Source organism: Antrostomus carolinensis, unplaced genomic scaffold (genome assembly GCF_000700745.2).
Source record: "Antrostomus carolinensis isolate BGI_N321 unplaced genomic scaffold, ASM70074v2 scaffold14737, whole genome shotgun sequence".
Classification (NCBI taxonomy): domain Eukaryota; kingdom Metazoa; phylum Chordata; class Aves; order Caprimulgiformes; family Caprimulgidae; genus Antrostomus; species Antrostomus carolinensis.
In genome coordinates, this window is record NW_010325470.1 from 1 (window position 1) to 19,831 (window position 19,831).

At 37.2% G+C, this 19,831-nt stretch overlaps 1 protein-coding gene across 1 annotated transcript; it reads left to right on the forward strand.

Annotated features, from left to right (window-relative positions):
- Positions 1-1,330: 1,330 nt before the first annotated feature.
- Positions 1,331-17,283, forward strand: SGTB (small glutamine rich tetratricopeptide repeat co-chaperone beta; the record flags this gene model as incomplete). The annotated part of the gene is made up of 9 exons (XM_010171230.2): positions 1,331-1,434; positions 1,819-1,888; positions 5,606-5,705; positions 7,673-7,777; positions 11,323-11,461; positions 11,549-11,611; positions 14,273-14,310; positions 14,554-14,637; positions 16,795-17,283. Coding segments are annotated over 9 exons (815 nt in total), but the record flags the coding sequence as incomplete, so codon positions are not given.
- Positions 17,284-19,831: the final 2,548 nt, after the last annotated feature.

The following is a 19,831-nucleotide window of genomic DNA, read 5'->3' on the forward strand; positions in this document are numbered from 1 at the left end:
GATGTAAATGGTATGGAATAAGGGGTGGATAGTCAAACTTGGAAGATGTAACTTTTTTTAAAAACTGTGATAACATCTTCCAACTTTGACTGTTTGTTTTACGAGTCTACTTTTGACCCTTTCTCCCAGCCGCAACATAGAAAATAGGCTCCTCAAACTGGTCTTACTGTTGTTAACTTCAAGTAATTTCACTTTTCTAATTTTTGGGTCAGTGTTCAGGTTCATTATAATGCAAATAAGAATTCAAATTATATTTGTTACATTAGCATTGGACTGAAATTAATTTTAAATTCTAAGATTCAGTTTTTACTGATACTTCAATTCAACTACTCCTCGTTATCTGTAGTTTGAATTTAAAAAGTCAAACTGTAGGATCTGTTCCTATAGATCCTTTTCTGTTCAGACTAGGCTTTACAAAGAGTCTTCTTTGTTCCTCCTCGGTTTTCAGTCTAAAATGGTTAGATGTTATACCTGAATAAAAACATTCTATTAGAGTCTGAATATGACAGGGAAAATAATTATATAATTCGAGATGCTATAATTAACAGCATACCTATATATATAAAATTGTATATAGTATTTGGCATTGATCTTATTTTGCCTAATGTAATCTTCTTTTGCCTAATATGTGCATATTTAAAACTTCATTCGGGTATTTGGCTCTACTTTTTTAGACTTGCTTAATTGTGAGTGTATTTACATTATTGCAGGTTTGGGAGGGCCATTGAATCCTTACACAGCAGAGCATATGAAAGGATACTGCAGATATTTTAAATAGGATAAAGGCTTGTGATTATTGAAGTATTTTATTAATAAGCAGTGTCTTCAAATGAATATATTTTGTTCCAAAAAAAAAGATAAAGAGTAGTAAGTATCTTGCATTTATTCTTTACTGTAAAGATGATCTATTTTCTTCCAACTATTATGCCACACAGATGTATGGCAGTTATGGTGTTTTGAGGAGGGGTGTGCGACACATACATAATTGTATTATGAATTGTGGTGCTTTTGTTAAATCCTCGTATTTTTATTTTTTTTAAAAAATAAGATATTAAATGATTGAAAGAATTGAGATAAAAGTTTTAAATTGGTTTAAGAATGATGGCTGAACAATGTATAGATTCTGTATAGCTTATACTATTTTTCAGCAAGTCAGTTCTATGGGGATCAGGTAGCCTCTCTTTATTTTATGACAGTTCCAAAGAGCTGCTTTTACTAACCAGATAAGGAAGTGAATCACAGCTTTATAAATAAATTAATGAAATTACACTTCTATTGAGAAACTGTTGACTTGGATTTTATTTTATTTTTTAATTTTTTTTCTTGTAAGTTGCAATTCAGTGTCTGGAGACTGTGTTTAAGATTAACCTGGAAGATACTCATCTTGCACCTCCACAGCATTTGACAGAAATGTTCAAAAATTGTTTTCACAAGGTAAGAACTTAATTCAGATTCTACAGTTACTCTGCCAAAATGTACTAAGATTTCATACTGTATACACAACCTTAAAGTGCTGTATACATCAAAACAATGTGGAAACTTAAAGAAGACATGAAAAAAAAAGTGAAATTTCCATAAAAGCTAGCAGAATGAGAATCTTTTGGGGCAATGGGAGGAATTAATTTCAGCTAGAAAGTAGAAAGCAAGCTATCTTTCTCTTCTAAGGATGTTTCAGTGATGTTTAGTTGTTTCATACTTCCTGTGCACTAGAAAAAAGTTGGTTGCTTGTTGATACAGTGCTGCCCAGGATTAAAGAAATTTTTAATAAAATCAGGGCTTATATTTTAATGCAAAAAAATATGGTTTGTTTACATACAGAATGACATGCTGCCTCTCTCAGATTCTTTACCAGAGGATGTTGAAAAGGCTGACCAGCTGAAGGATGAAGGTTTGTAATAAACATCGAATAAACATCTTATGCTTTTATTAAGATTTTTGGGTTATGATGGATAGTGATAGTATAGCAGCTGAGAAACACATACCCTGCACAAAAACTTAAGCTCATATTCTCTGGTGATTGTTATGTTGTAAGGGCTCAGTGATTTGCTCCATCTGGGGTTTAAGAAAATATGGTCTATTCTGTCCCTTGCTCAGGAGGTTGCTTAAAAACTAAGGAATAACACATGATGTCAGGGCAACATTCCTGAGTAGCAGAAGCTTTAAAGAATGAACAGTTATTATTCAGTATATTATAGATTTTTCTATTTGTCCGTGGAATTTCTATGCAAGTTTCTACTTTCTGTTGAAAAGGTTATGTGATGTCAAGGATTATGTGCTAGCTGAATATAAAAACATTGTTAAAAAGCTGACCTAGCTGAAGCCAATGGAAAAATTCTTATGTACTTAATAGGCTTAGTGTTTCACATATGTGAAATAATTTGTATGCTCTATAAAAATTGCAGAAAAGCCAGTTGTTTATTTTTGCTTTGATAGGTGTTACTGCTGTTATGTGAGGAAAAGCCGCTGTACCATAGAAGTCTTCACTAATGCTACCCAAGAAGGAATCCATTTTATTTCTCCCCAAAAAGAAGGGGGAGGAAAAAAGTAGCATGTAGCACTGATAACTGATCTGAATTGTTATCAGGTGGATTGATGCTTTATAAACCACATTTTTAATGACCTGTTGGATTTTCAGATATTTTAGTTTTATAGAAAAAACAAGGAAGTTTCTAATTGCAAGGCAGGTGTAATCCTCTCAACAATTTCAGGATAATGATGTGGAAAAAGTTCTACTGTTCTTGAAAATGATTTCCATGTCTGTCATCTTAAAACTGGTAATCTAAAGTAAGTTTTCCAGATTGCTGAAGTTGCTCATTAGCTCTTTATTTCTAAGGATAAGAGCTCAAACAAGCTTAGGTCACAAATGGAAATTAGTTTGTAAGTTGTAACATACCTGCTGCGCACATTGGCTTTTCATTTTGCTGTCTGATACTACCAGCTCATGGAAAAATACCTGTAGCACTCAGTATGGTTATTGAACCGTAGGGATATTCAGCACTTTCCAGGTGTGGCTGTTGCAGCAATGCCTGTTTTAAATCTGTGACTTCTGTCTTGTCCTGTGTCTGCCCACAGGGGTTTGTGAAACAGACTGAGGAAATGAAATTGATGTGTGCTATGTGTTAGTCTTTGTGTGGTGTTACTAAAGCAAGTCCATGTCTCTACTGAAAAAATTGAAAGGGTCTAAACTTCAACAAAAGGCCATTTAATTGTCAGCTATCAGGGGCGTTAGTAAGCAGTTTGGAACTGCTTGAAATGCTTCTGGTTAATTTCCCATAATAAAATTAAAGTTTCCTGTCCTGTTTTCTAATGCTGCTCTGTAATATTAATCCTCCTCATTTTCACACATGTATTATCTATCACCACTCTCATGCTTTTCAGTTATGAGTATTTTCAGCCCTGAGTTAGGGAGATAACTTTGACAACTTGGGGAAGTCCATTTGACCTGTATCTTCTATAATACTGTATATATAACTCTATAACTGCCATTTCCTCATTTCTGTCTGTATGTCCTTACCAATGTAATAACGTTCCTCACCTCTGTGACCACCAGCCTGCTCCACCAGCCCTAGTACCTATAGCAATTAGCTAATGAATGGCAAAACAAAATCAGATAGCTGAGTTTTATTTCTTGGTCTTTATAAAACCAGGAATATACCCTCCAGATTAGTAACTACCTGGTATACAAGAGTAGGCATGAAAATTCACTTTAGACTTTGTCTTAACATAAATTATGTAAGAGCACAGATTATGTGCAGGTTTGTTTAGTGTAACAGTGGCTTGATCCTAAAAAGATCTGGGTACTACCACAGTACAAATTATAAAAATAGGTAGTATTTTCACTATGGAGAACACACATTCAAAAGTAAAACCATTTGTGGGGTTTTTTGGTCTTAAGAATTTTTGTCTTGTGTTAAAATAAAATATTACAGTTGCTTTTCCTTTTGGCCTGAATTGCGTAATCTCAGCAGAAATAGTAGGTCTAGCTATTTTTGTTTTCCTTTAGCCATTTTTGAGCTGGAGAGAGAGAGAGCAAGAATGGTACCCACTGATACTAGCTCCAACTTAACCCTATATTCCAGGTCATCTTTAGTTCAGAGCAGTATCAGAAATTTCAACTTTGATAGTCATTCGTGGCAGTTCTGTTTTGGAGAAATGTTAACTGCTGCATTCTCATTGAGTGCAGCTAACTTGCAAGTCTTTTATCTGACAACAGGATTTAGTGTGCAGGCCTTTACCTTAGATCAAAGGAAAGAGGTGTAGATAGTGGGCCTGTAGAAATAAGACAAGACATGATTACATTCTGTGTATATTTTGAAGGTATACATGCAATTGCAGTTTCAGTTTGCCTTCTCACTGGCAGGGATTGCTGACTGTAATTACAGTCTGCTGACTGTAACTACAGTCTTCCCTATTACTTGGGAAGAGGCGATTTTGTACCTTGGTGATGCTTAATTAACTTAAATCTGGTTTTGTTTATTCACCTCTCCATGTTCACAAATAAATAGTTGTTTTCAGTTAGCCCAGGCACCTAGGACTGCTTACTCCACAGTCTTTTGCTTCCTATGAGAGACAGTATTGGCACTGACTGAACTTTTCCAGCCTTTGCTCATGCCATTATCTACATTTGTAGTAACCTGTTGACCTGTCCCTTCTCTTACTTATTTTGGGAGAGGGTTGAAATATTTTGCCGATATACAAGATAGTCAGTGGAAGCCTATAACTTTCCTGACAATTTCTTGACATTGCTGGGAAACCAAGGCTTCTGTAGGACTTAGCAGGCCAAAGATCTGTAATTGCAGGACTGAGTACAGCCTTAAGCTTGGGCATTCTGAACTAGGATTTTTTCTCTACTACTCTGTCACGAGGAAAGAAAGAAACTACCAGAACTGCCCTGTTTTCCGGAGGAAGGAATGTATATGATACCTGTTGTTTTGAAAGACCTTACTCCAGAATTTTCTTTCCATAGAAAAGCTATATTTTTCTGGTTTTTTCTACTGGACTTAAAAAATATGAAATATGAAACTTTATTATAGAGTAGAAGTTCTGAGCTTTGTTACTGAGAAATTTTATCTCTGAATAATTTTCGATTGCCTGTTCTATACATAAATTTCATTATCTTAATGAATGACTTAGGTGGCATGACAAAAGTGGAGCTCATGTGCTTAGTTTTGCTTTTGTTTGATTTTAAATGTTATATGGATAGTTACAAGCAAGTTGTTGGGACATGTGAGAAAATGAGACCAAAATGGAATTAACACATAACCTAATGGATTATGAGGCTCACAAAGATAGTTAAGACTGATGAATCTATATTCGAGTGGGACTGCAGTTATGATTAAACAGCAGAAACAATCTGGAAAGTGTGAAATAGCAAGACGAGAAGGGGAAGGTTTATGCAGTGAACTACAATGTTCATAATAAACTTCACAGACATAGTAGATACTTTTATTTGCATTATTCCATGCCAGTTCTATTTAAAAAATGTATCTCAAAAAAATGCAGTTATAACTACCTTATATAGGTACTATAATGTGGCTGCTCTTTTTCTTTCATACATAGCACTGTATCTGTTAACTGCTTAAGAGATTTTTATAATTTATTTCAGGTAATAATCATATGAAAGAAGAAAATTATGGTGCTGCAGTGGACTGTTACACTAGGGCTATAGAGCTGGATCCAAACAATGCAGTCTATTACTGCAACAGGTAAAAACAAAACAATACATGCTTTTCATTCCCAAACTTCATTCACATTATTTTAAAGATAAATTGTGAAGTAAATCAAAGCAACATGAGGGCAGAAAACCCCACTATTTAGAAATTTATCACGTTAAATTTGTAAAAGATTTAAAGCCAAAGTGAGCTCAGCATATGTGTATCAGTTAAAGGTGTAATATGAGCTTTAAAATTACTTGTAACACTTGAGATTAGGTTTTTGTGAGTTAGGATGTCTATATTAAATCATAATCTAGGCTGTGATTCCCAGTCTGTTGAGAATAGTAAAACAGCCTGGTGTTCTAGTGGCTCAGCTGCCATCTCTTACCTCCCCTAGCATTGACTTTTCCTGGGAAAAAATACTGCCAGTGTGGGAATACCATTTTGGAGATTCGAAGCATTGTATAAATACTCAGCATTTTTATGCATGTCCTGTTGTAAAAAACAAGGCTGCTGTTGTGGTTTCATTGCGCAGTTTACTAATATTTTACATTGTTAAGATGGCAATTCAAAGTGTAAATCATCTATTTTCCTTGAGAAAACTGATCATGCAAGTGATTTTAGGTATAAAATGGAAATACAAGGCCAGATTGAAAAGCCTCCCAAGATCACTGGGAGTTTCCTCAGTAGAATGGGCTTAAGCACCAAATCTGTAATTGGCAAGAATAGAAATACTTCTCTCTGTGTGTTACATCATCACATACCGCATTTGTGAGGACCAAAATGAATCCTGATGTCAGTAAGCACAGTACTATATGAAGTTATTTGAAAGAAGACAGGCAGTTTCTTGTAGTTTTGTGGGTGATACAGTATTTTAATAAATATAGGCCTTATCTTTCTTAAGCTAGCTTGGGAGCAATGGAGATGTATTGCCTTCAACAGTATTGCTTTTTACTCACAATAGTGAGGGGAAAAAAGAGAGCTGAGATGCCCTTGAAGTTTTAGCGGGCCATATAAATTTTTTGTAAACATGGAAAAAACATTTTCTGTTCAAACAAGTGAGAGACTAAGCATTTATCTGTACATCTTCACTGGCATCTATGGATTTGGACAACTGTTAAGCAGCCTAAATATTTAAAGTAAATAAGTAGTCCCAATTAGAAGAGGTTTTAATCAAAGTAAGAAAAAACATGCAATTTGGAGGTTGCCACAGGAGAAAGGTTTGAATACAGTGATGATTATAGCATCTAGCATTCCTAATAAAAAAGAAGAATGCTTTATGCAAAGGAGACATTTTCATTTCTAATGTAGTTTTTTAACCAAGGAAGAACAAATTATGAGTTAAAATTTGAGACTTTTCAAACTGGATAAGTTTTGGTTATTAATCTGTTCCAATGTCCTTTTTGATTGGACAAGTCTTTAATCTCATTGTATAAATGTCTGCAACATTTAGTATTTCTCTGGTATACAGATGCAACTGTAATTTACTAATTCATAGATTATCGAGCAATGTTATTCTGATTTACCTGTAAGCATGACTTGCCTGCTAAAAAATTGAGCAGGGAGAAATCAGAGCATTCCTTTGAATGGCAGTAAAATTGTACTTATTGCTGGAAAATGCCAGTTGTATAAAATACTTCTGCTTAAACAATTATTTTATGTAAATTACTTCCTGAGAGTTTCACTTCTTTTGATAGGTTTTATGATGTATTTTGTGCATAGTCATATGCTGGATCTAAACCAGTTCCTTAGAATTATTTGTCCTTTGTGTCCTCAAAGGTGAGCATATGTTCTCCGTAGCCCTAGTGTAGCAATGCACTTAAGCACATAATTCAGAACATTTGCTTGTTCTGCTTCATTGAGGAAAGCTGAGACATTGCCTAAATAGTGAATGAAAAGTCAGTAAGATTAAACAAATCTAAAGTTAGTCATGGACATGTGCGTATCTAAGCTTTTTTTTCTTTTTTTAATTGTTTCTTTGACAAACCTGTTTCCCTTCACTCCTGTCTTCCTCCTAGGGCTGCTGCTCAAAGTAAGCTCAACAACTACAGTGAAGCGATAAAGGATTGTGAGAGAGCCATAGCAATAGATCCAAAGTACAGCAAAGCATATGGGAGAATGGGGTAAGCTAATACGAATCTGAGTAAGCACTGAAGACCTATGTGTAAATCACCAGAGATGTTCTGAAATAAGAGGAGCTAGGTTATTTTACTTAGCTGACATCCTTGTTCTGGAAGTGCAGCAGTTTTCTGAAGACGATCCTATCAGGCTGTCAGCTTCAAGTTTTACATATGTGGTTAATCTCATCATTTTCATATCAGATCTCATCAGTTTGCAATTTTTTTTCTTTCAGTTTATCAACTTTGCAAATTTAGTTTAGAAAGTCATAATGTGTTTTTCTTACCTCCTGCCTAGTTATGAGTAATCAAAATTCTGCAGTTGTAATGGTGAATCTGTTAATGACGCTGTTAAAGAACAGAATCCTACGAGTATTAAGTCTTCACACTAGCAGGAATAGAGACTTAACTTTTCCATTCAGTAGCCCTTTGGAAGCAGATATCTTAGCAAGACTAAGCTATATCCCTTTGTTAGTTTTTCAACAGTACAAACATGTATTCTTCAATGTACAGACATTAATTCTTCAGGCATTGGGTCTGATTAAGTGCTGTCTAAAAAAATATGTCAGGAATGTTCTGAATGGGATATCTACTTGAGTGGAAGTAGATATCTTTATATCTACATTTTTCCAATATGTGTAGCTTTGCATTTTCAGTAATCAAACATATTAGTCTCCATCTCTGGAGATGTTCAAAACCTTCCTGGACGCTTTCCTGTGTAACCTGCTGCAGGGAACCTGCTTTGGCAGGGAGGTTGGACTAGATGATCTCCTGAGGTCCCTTCCATCCCCTACCATTCTGTGATTATGTGATATTGTGGGTGTGGGCTAAATGCTGCATAAGGCTTTTGCGGTTATATCTATACTAGTAAATTAAAAAATGCTTGGGATTGTTTGTTGAGTCAGCTGGCACAAAGTGGTCCGTGTCCACGTTATTAAAATCGACTTTGCAGTATGGAGTGGCCACATCCAAACTGCCTATTGCTAAATTGCATTGGCCTGTGTTAAATTCTGAACCATGTCCAAAATTATCTGGGATAATGCTTGTTGACCTGGGACAAAACCATGCCAGGGGGCATTTATTTAAGATCAAAGATGATGGAATTCTATCACTTGAAAAGTTTCTATGATACAGTTTTATTTTACTAATACAAATGTAGCCTGACTGACTTTTGAGACGATTAATTAACTTTGAAATTTGAGGGACTGTTGAACTGGTTTTGTCCTATTTAACTGACTTTAGGTCATTTCTTCATATAGCACAACCTGATATCCTCTAGTTTTAGTAAGATGAAGGGAAGCTACAGGCTGATTTAATTGGAAATTGGAGGTTATTTTAGAGTTTTGGGTGTAAGACCTTTTGATACACAAAGTAAGTGGGATCACTCCCAGGCAATCACGCTTCTCTTACGCTGATTTTCTGGGTTTTTTTGATAGAGGGTATATTTTGAGCTACAAGCCATTGCTTAACTCAGCGGATGGTTATAATAATACATTTGCCATGTATTGGCTGGATGAGGAAACAGTGCTTGTTTAGTAATAACTGAAAAAAACAAGTGCAGAAAACACATTCTCAACAAAAATTCCTTATGAGAAAGCTGTGTTTTCCGACTGCATTATGCAGGTATATCAGTTTTTCTCAGGATTTGACAGAAACACTGTATGTCACAGAAAGATGCAGAAGTGGACTTGTGCAAGGCATTTGACACTGTCCTGCATGACATCCTTATCTCTAAGGATGAGAGAGTTGGGGCTGTTCACCCTGGAGAAGAGAAGGCTGCGGGGAGATCTTATAGCAGTGACAGGCTCAGGCACTCCATGCAGCTGCACGTTTGCGTGGGACCTCCGTCTGAGCTGCCACACTCTTCCTAGTGATGGTTTTCAGTCGAGTGGCAACCACAGCTGTGTCTCCCTCAGGGAAGGCAATGGCCACTGCCTGTGTCAGCCTCCCTGAGCCAGGAGGGTCACTGCGCCCTTCCCGTGTGCCCTGCCTGTGCCAACTGCTGCGGGCCGATGCGCAGGCGCTGTTCCCCTGCCTGTGCTGGGTGGCTCCTGAGGTGACAGTAAGGGGCTGTGTGTGGTCACAGTGGCGTTGGCAACGGCCATGCTGTGCCATCTGCCGTGTGTCAGCAGCTCTGGGAGGGGGGGCTGGGGCACGCTCTCTGCCAGCGCTTTGGCCTCGGCTGATCTCGCCGTGGTTTGCCGCTTCAGGAGAGGCCCCCGGCGCAGTGCCCTGCTCCAGAGCCCTTCGCCTCCATGGCTTCGCTGATATGGCAGTTACCCTTGTGAGCAAAGAAACTGTTGGCCACTGTTCTGACTTGTATTGTGTTCCAAGAAGCAGAATTTTACCTACTTAATCTGTAAAAAACCACTATTGCATCACAGAAATACCAGATGGCATTTCTTGTCTGGTCAGAAACTATTTTTGCAAGTTAATGGGCCAAAAGGAAGAATGTTTTTTTATGGGAGTAACTGTGTTAAGAGAGAAAACATTAATACTGCATGGGTTCCTCCAGAAGCGTTACTGGAAACTCCTGGAGTTTCATACTGTTACTGAGCTCAACATCACTGTGAGTAATGACTGTGACTGATGTATCAAACACTGAGTTCTCTTGCCTGAGATAAAAGACTAAAGTTTTATAATAGGCATTAACACAGGCTTATCAACCCAGTCTGTGTAGGTCAGCACATACCAAAGGGGGACTGGAGTACTAAACAGGAATGTGGGTTACACAGATCTTTCACAAAATGTGGAAAGATTAGTTTAATTTTGTGGTCAGTATAAATTGAAAACACGGTTGAAGATAGAATTGAAACTGCAACCAGAAGGACTTCCAGAATAGCTCAAAGGAAGATGATGTTTTAAATGTAGTAGCTAGTCGAATTTGAAACAATAACTGTTTCAAAAGTAGTAGATCTGTTCTGTGCTCTCCTGAGCTGCTGGAGAATAATCTTTTTCAAAACATAAAGCAAACTTCCCAGATACAAAGGTTTCTTACAGCATCTTACAGATGTTACTACTGTCTTGTGTAAACGGTTTGTCAAGCTATTGAAGCAGAAGATCCGAAAGGAGAACCTTGCATTGATCCTAAGACAAAAATCTATTATGTTGAAACTTGTGGTTCTTGTATTTGATTTCTTGAAGCTGCAGAACTCACGTTAAGAGTATCTCTGCTCTACTTACCTGTGTACCCTTCTGAATAGTCTCTTGGATCAAAAGCACTCGAGGAAACACTTGGAGGAATTCCTGAGCTTATGCATCATGGATGATGGATCCAGCTTGCTCTCTCAAATACAGGCTAAATCACTTGATTATGCCAAGGAGTTTTTAATGTAGAACAGACAATGCAAGATGAATTCTTGAAGGATCATCTCTTCAGCAAAAACAAGTGCTTACACTAAGCAGCAGTAGCCCAGTAGCAAAACTTGCTTTAACTTAGTGCTCAAGCTAAAAATGAGTTGTGTTATGCCGTTTTACTTAGAACAGAAAATGTATCATTATCTTTATATGGTCATTTATGTTCTACCTAGGATTTCTTTATTTCGCATTAGGTTGGCTCTGACCTCAGTGAATAAATATGAAGAAGCAGTTACCAGTTACCAAAAGGCACTGGATCTTGATCCAGAGAATGACTCTTATAAATCAAATTTGAAAATAGCGGAACAGAAACTAAGAGATATGTCCAGTCCTGTAAGTTAGCTCTGTATCTATTTATTTACAATAGTGATAACTGGGATATTTTAGATAAACTTACCTGCAATTGCAATTTGTTTGTAGACTGGAACTGGACTGAGTTTTGACATGGCAAGCTTGATAAACAATCCTGCCTTCATTAGTATGGTGAGTATATTTCAAGCTTTACATAACACAAGCAATTTTAATGCTATAATGCAATGATTTCATTATAGTGCATTTAACTTTTCTGAGTCATTTCACACTCAAAACAAGAAGTGAAGCATAAATCTCCTACAATGCCTGTCTTATTTCCAGTTGATTCTATCTTACTTTTGAACAACATCTAGTATAGATTAGCTATGATATTTTTATAGATGACATGATAGTAAAACACTTGTCAACAGCATGATGAAAATGTCTCTTCTTCTCATAGCAGTTAACAATGATTGCAAAGAAATCACCTCTTAAATGAGCAGCAGTTGATTCAGATGGAGTCTACCCAAGACTAAAGTAACTCTGCTTGGAAAGAACTACCCAAGAGACCTCTCTGTTCTTAGTCTTTCAAATTATCCCTGACATCCTTAAGTGTGCAAAATGTCATGACATGGGCAAACACTGAATATAAATAACATATAGTGCATTCCTTTACTTCCAATATAATGGCAAATTGTTGTTTTGTCCCTCAGTAGTTTTTCTCTGTGCATGGCTTTCTTAGCTAAATGGTATTGATTAACTTTGAAGAATGGAATTTGGAGAAAAAAAATGCGAAAAATACGTATCCTTTGAGAACGCAGTTAAAACTCTATTGCCTCTCTGGTAGCTTCATTAGGACAGGGTATTTCAACCAGTGCTCCCACGTGTAAATGCACTACATGCAAGAGAGGTCAATACATCGAGTCCGATACTATGGTCCAAAGAATAGAGATGGTAGACAAGGAAGAAGTGAGCGAGTTCTCCAATGGCATTAGTGATTAAATAGCACTGGAACTCTACGTACTACTTCACTGGCCACATGACTTACTTGGATAGTCTGCATCTGTTTAGAGTCAAAAGAGGTATGAGTCAAAAGAGCTCTCAAAAGAGCTTCAATGTGGAGCTAACTATAGCAAAAGGATTTTTTGTGTCATTTCCAGAAGATGCGTGGTCAAGTGGATAGAACACAGGGCATTCAGCTAGGAAAGAATGAATGATTTTCCTGTGGTGTAGTTTTTTGCTTTGTTTTGTTTTGAAAGAAAAAAACTGACTCACTGTTTGACTTGAGAAGGTTACTTCTAGCCTCCATTTTGGTCCCCTAACCTAGATCAGACTTGTTACTGATGGAGGAAAGAAAAAAAAATCCCGTATCACCCATAGAATTGACCTGAATTTGGCATTTTATATCCAACTGTAGATTAAACAGCTGATTTACTTTTGAGATAGATAGATAGATAGATAGATATGGAGATATATTTATCATTAAAATGAATATTGTCTATATCTGACTTTTGTAGTACCTTTAATAAGCGACTAAATAAGCAGATACTGTGTTGTGCCTATCGGTCTTGTATTTATACAGACACTGATTTCTGTAGGAATTATATATAACTTTAAAACATCACATGGTTTAGTCTGTCCATGTACACCCTTACACTATGGTAAACATGATATTATTTTTGAGGTGTCTTATGAATGAGAAATTTAAATAACCTCATGCTTACTACAAAGTAAGAAGATATGCAGTTACCACAGAAGATAAATGTTACCACATGTGGTGGTTTCACCCTTTAACACAGCCTGCTCTCACTCCCCTCACCCCCTCCAGGGAGTAGGAGAGAGAATTGGAAAGGAAAGAGCAAGGAGACTTGTGGGTTGAGATAAAAGCTTTTTACTATTTAAAATAAAATGATAATGATAACAACAGTGATAACAGACTATACAAATGAGTGATGCACAGTGCAACTGCTCACCACCCGCCGAGTGATGCCCAACCTGTGCCAGCCAGTGATCCCGGAGCCGAGACCCGTAGCCCAAACCCCACAAGAACCAGCCTGAGCGATCCCCGAGAGAAACACCCCTGATTTCCAGTCAGCCCTGGTTAATATACTGACATGACGGGATATGATCTGGAATATTTCACTGGCACATCCAAATGCCAGTTTGGAGTTTTGCTGTTCACTGCACTTCTCCCTCCCAGTCCTTGTGCAGCTGTGAACCAGCCAAACACGATGGCCTTGAGCTCCAGCAGCAACTAACAACATTGGTACTTTATCAACATTCTTCTCATAACAAATCCCATACTGAACCTAAAACACAGCTATTGTAACTATGAAGAAGAAAATTAATTCTATCCTAGCAAAACCAGGACACCACAAAACCATGCTACAAAATAAGTCCACACTCTGGTTTACTCTGCAATATTTTGCACTGTTGTATCTGTGCAAAACTGATTTATCCAGGCTGGGAATCAACAAAATACAGACATTTCTCCAAAAGCCAAATAGGAAACCTTTGTCCTTGGCAAGTTAACTTTTTTTTTCTTTTTAGTTTTCTGGTACTGTATTTTTATGTTTAATGTCATCTTGTCATATTTTTCATATCTGAATCTGTAACCAGTATTTTTTATCTAACATGCAACAAATTGTCTCAGCTTCATATCCTTGAAATACGTTCCTGTAATGATTCTTTCTGCTGGGGACCATACATCTCTGTGCACATAAACTTAGCTTAATTTTGTAATAAAACATAAAACACAACATGTGGGTTTTTTGAGGGTTTTTTCCCACATTTCCTCTGTAATACCTAAGTAGTAAATGTGTTATAATTTCAACTGTATATTATCTATTCTAGGCAGCAAGCTTAATGCAGAATCCTCAAGTTCAACAACTGTAAGTATTAAAATGGAGTACCGTTAAACAAATGTCTTTAGGTATTTGAATTATTGAAGAGAAAAGTTGGATAGGACTATATTCCTGAAAATGTAATTTTATTCTTGCTTACTGTAAATAAAACTACTGCAGTTTCTTCCTCTTGCAGCTTATTTCCTTACAGCAATTCAAGATAACTACAGTTTATTGCTTACTGAAAGGTCCCTGCATACCCCAATGCCAACACTGTGCTAACTGTTCCAGGATGTCAGGGATGATGTCAAACGCCATTGGTGGCCCTGCTGCAGGTGTTGGTGGCCTGTCAGATTTGTCCAGCCTGATCCATGCGTAAGTAAGAATTGCATAGTTTTAACTGTCACATTTGTAGAAGCATTATTCTGCAACATCTATTTTAAAGCTATGGTGTCAAGCCAGTTATACTGTGGCCTGTCCTCATTGTATGCCTGTTTATTATTAAAACTGAGAACTTGAAGACTCATTTTTTACTATCATCTTGTTTGTTTGCTTTGTACATTTTCATCAATTGGAGTGACTGAGCTGTGTGCTCGGTTTCACTTTCTGGTTCTCATATACTGTTTATTTTCCAAATGCCACTTCCTAAAAATTGTTCCTTTAAATCTTTTAAGTATTCTTACATGTGCTTTCCAGTTGTGTTGATAAATTTACTACCTGATATCCCAGACATTAGTTAGAAAAGCTACAGATTTACTTAGCACAGCTGCTAAGTAAAGTTTAAACAATTTCTGCTCTGGCATCCCTCCATTTAGACTAGGAAGGCTTCAGGGACTCAGTATAACGATGAGTAGCTTTTACAGGACCTGACTCTTTTATAGTATAATAATGATAATCCATCTGGAAGAGTCTGCACAAAAACATGCCATTTGCTTATATGGCAAGACCTTTTATTGGGCATACAGTTTCACTTTATTTCAGCATTCTAGCCTGTTTCAAACAGGGTTGGGGCAATCCCCAGTATCAGTACAAGCTGGGGGATGAAGGGAATGAGAGCAGCCGTGTGCAGAAGGACTTGGGGGTACTGGTGGATGAAAAGCTGGACATGAGCCGGCAATGGGCACTCACAGACCTGAAGGTCAACTGTATCCTGGGCTACATCAAAAGAAGTGTGGCCAGCAGGTTGAGGGAGGGGATTGCCCCCCACTACTCTGCTCTGCTGAGACCCCACCCAGAGTACTGTGTCCAGTTCTGGAGTCTTCAGTGCAAGAAAGACATGGACCTGCTGGGGGTCCAGAGGAAGGCCACAAAAATGATCAGAGGGATGGAACACCTTTCCTGCGATGAAAGGCTGAGAAAGTTGAGGTTATTCAGCCTGGAGAAGAGAAGGCTCCAGGGAGACCTTATTGCAGCCTTTTCATACTTAAAGGGGACCTATAAGAAAGATGGGGACAGACTTTTGGGCAGGAGCTGTAGTGACAGGACAAGGGGTAATGGTTTTAAACTAAAAGGAAGAAATTTTTTACAGTAAGGGTGGTGAAACACTGACACAGGTTGCCCAGAGAGGTGGTGGAAGCCCCATCCCTGGAAACCCTGGTCAGGCTGGACGGGGCTCTGAGCAACCTGATGTAGTTGAAGATGTCCCTGCTCACTGCAGGGGGTTAACCCAAACCATTCTATGAAACTAAAGTTTTGCCCCTTCAAGGCAAAACTAATTTAAAATTCACATTCAGACAGGAATGTGCCCCCACAAAATCAAGGGCTGTTTTCACAAAAACCACGTCCTACACCTAGATCTATGAAAATGTTGGCTTTCTATCAACCTGCACTGTGGTTTAGAGGAGTCTGGATAATTTGCTACTTGAGCAAAATGCAGAAGTTACAGAGAAGCCATGCCAGACTATTCATGAAGTAATGAGATTTACTTACTTGGTTTTTCTAGTAAGCCAGTGTAATTATCTTTTACATGGAATTAATCTCGCCTATTAATTTAACTCTTAAGCTACAACTGTTACGGAGATGGATCTGTCATTACTTCAGTCATACAACACATAAAGGTGTAACTGTATGCTTGCTTTCTACTTATGGTGTCTTGCTTATAAGTACAAGTTGGCAGCCACACACTGTATTTCTAGAAAAACTAATACAACATTGCAGTTCAACTAGAACAGTTATCCTAAACAACTAGAATGGGTCCTCTCTAAAAGAAAGGAGAAAATCACTGGAGCAGATCTGTTGCAAAATTTTAGTTTTACCAAGTAAGGTAATACTTTTTCCTCCATGTTATCAAGTAGAAGTAATAGTCCTGAAGATTGAAAATTAAGGTCTGATGATAATCCTGTTTGGAGAGACGTTGACTAGATAAAGTCATAATACTACAAATATCTTGATTAAGACTATACAGCAAGTTATCTTTGGTCTTAACTTTTATATAATGCACCTTTCAGCTGTACTGGGATATCCTGTTTTCTTAAAAATGCTGCTTGTCAGTTTTTTTCACTTGTTGATTTTATGTAAAACTGTTCAACACAGGGGGCAGCAGTTTGCACAACAGATACAGCAGCAGAATCCAGAGCTCATAGAGCAACTGAGAAATCATGTCCGGAGCAGATCTTTCAGTGGCAGCACTGAAGAGCATTCCTGACTTAAAGGAGGCATGTGAATTGTAATGGTATATAACCCCTAAATGCATATAATAGCTAGTAGCAAAAGCACCATTGTAACTCTTCTGCTTGAATAGAAGACAGAAAATTCTTTGTGTGTGTTTGCAAACAAGAATAAATCTGTTAAACAGATCTATTGCACCTAACTTGGAACATATCGTTTATGTATAGTTAGTCCTCTGAAAATTAATACACAAAGTAGGTGATTTGTGAAAATCCCTAAGTACAAGTCATTTTCAGTACGTGCATCAGATTGATCTCCAGGGCTACTGAGTGGGGCGGAGTTTTGTAGTGCGCTGATCTTGCATAACAGCTTAATTCTGAGTATGAAAGACATGTTATTCTTATGGTGAAAATCATTACAACAGGCTCACCTATTGATGTGCCCCTTTATAACAAGCATAAATCAGTTTTGGAGTATAGAGTGTACTTAAAACTAATGCTTGAAAAGTCTGTTTCTTTTTGCCTGTGGAGGGGCTGTCATTAGTAACATGAAATATTTTTCAGCTTCATTGAGCAGGAGGGAAGGAGATGATTGCATATGAGGGAGTACCAGAAGTTGTAGAGAAAGATAAGACACTAATCCTGCATAGGATAATACCCAGAAACCAAAATGGAACTTGGCTTGGGAAAGGAAAGCATATTAAGAAGTTTTAGGCTTTTCTGCTGCCATGTATACCCTCAAATCATGATGGTAGCCCTGGAGGTCAGCATTATGTCACTGTTTTCCTAGGCATGGCAAACTGTATTACATTCCGTATGTATGCAGTATTTAACATAAGCTTAAAATTCTTAACTGTAATAAGCTGAAACTGATCCTGTGACTGTAAAAATAACTAGTACTGAAAATTTTATCAAAAAATAACTGCCTTAGAAGGATTCTCTTCCTGTTCTTGTGTGGTAAATCACTAGATTAAACAATTAAGGATTTTTGTTTTCAAGTTTCATTACACATATCTATCTTAAGTGATGTATATGGCAAACTGAAAGACTTTTCCACTCTGTACTATTTCTTTTCCTACCCTGACTTTTCTTGTTCAGTTAATCTTACTCTTTCAAAGACCACTGCTTTTCTGTATTTTTATTATGTTAACTTTTTTTATTCTGCTTACTGTTCATACTGCTTTCTGGTACAAGGTACACCTGTTTTTACTGCAGGGAGGTTCTCACCACTCACACTTTCCTCTTTGTATATCAAAACTAATTTGAGGAACCTGCTCTGATTCCTAAAACAAAGTGATCTCTGCTGGCCAGTTGGACTGGAGAAGGTATGTGGAGGAGTAACAGAAGACTCCCAAATGGAGAAATACACAGGAACTCGTGGACCTCAGACATTATATCTGATTCATCTTGTGGTCCAAAAAGAGCACCTCAGGTAGAAGCAAAAGCAACATTTGGGGCTAAGTCATGTACTTGACTCTTAACAAATGCTAGTAGTGCATCTATTGTATGAATCCCCCTACTGACATAGGGGGAAAATGCAGCTGGATCCAAGGAGAAATGAAAACAATTAGAAAAAACACAAAAATAGGAAATCTGTGTTACCATCTGTTGAAAAATAAGGTAAAGCTTAATAGAGCAACTTAAACAACTGTAAGACATTTCATACTTTATTCAATAGAGCTTACCTATACCCAGCATTAAAATGCTTTTTAAATTCTCTAAAGAAGTAGCTGTAGCTGCCTTTTTGAGGCTATAGAGATACTTAAGCTTTATATTAAATACATTTCTAATATATTTTCTGACTTAACATCTGATGAGAAAGAAGAATATCCACAACAGGATCTTTTTTCAGAGGTAGTTCAGATCCTGAATCTAATCCATTCAAGGAAACTGTTACTTAAGTTCAATTACATTTAATAGGACAGGATACCATTTACAAGAAAGATTAATAGAGGCTCTAGGTGGGCTATGACTGCTGTACAGACATTGCTTGGAGTAGTGTGTTGTGTCAGAAGAGAAGCATTGCTCCTAGCACATCTCTTGTTAAACAGTTCCTCTTAGTTCTCTCTTTCATATTTCCAACTCCTCCCAATGAGTTTTACTAACTTTGGTAAAGGGAACCAACAAATCCAGAGTGGACTGGACTGTACTGCACTGCAATGTCTCTCAAACCCAGTTTACACCTTACTTTGAGACAGCAGTCTTCATGCGGTCAGTAACCTTTCTACTTTAAGACAGAAATAGTGTCAAGACCCTCTTGAGAGTTTCTCAAGAACTACAAAATATGCTAATATTCAAAGACTGGCTGTAGAAGTTGTACTGTCAAGTACAAGCCCTATAACTTACTGGATTAATAGGAGAACTTATCCCCAAAGTTAAATGGAATGAAGCATTGGTTAGTTATCTGAAAACTACTCTTGAAATTATTGAGTGGTAACTTTCATTTCACATACTACAATATTGTCATGTTTAGGTTTTACTCTACTACAGAAAATATTTATTAAAATGTTGATAGCATTAGCTAACCCTTTAGGAATACGCTACAACTGGCACAATACTTAACTCGTAAACATTCTTTGTTTCTTGTATATTAACAGAAAGGGCTTTATAGCCTAAATAAAAAATGGTGAAACCAATAACAGGAGCTGTCATTACATGCTTTTCCATTGAAACCAGGAACAGAGGGATCATTTATGCTAAAGTCCATTTTGACTTGAATAGGCTAGTTTGTTTCACATAGTCATGCAATATGTCTTAATCACAGGGTGAGGAAGGAATCTTTTCCTTTGTAATCACTGCACTTTATTTTGCACTAACATTTTTCATCCTGCTGCATCAAGTGGTAAACCATAATTCCCATAAACACTTTTAAAATTTAAAGTCAATTGCAGTTTATCATTCAACTGAGCAAATGCGCATTTAACACCTAATCAGTTTTGTATTATTACTATTCCATCAGCATA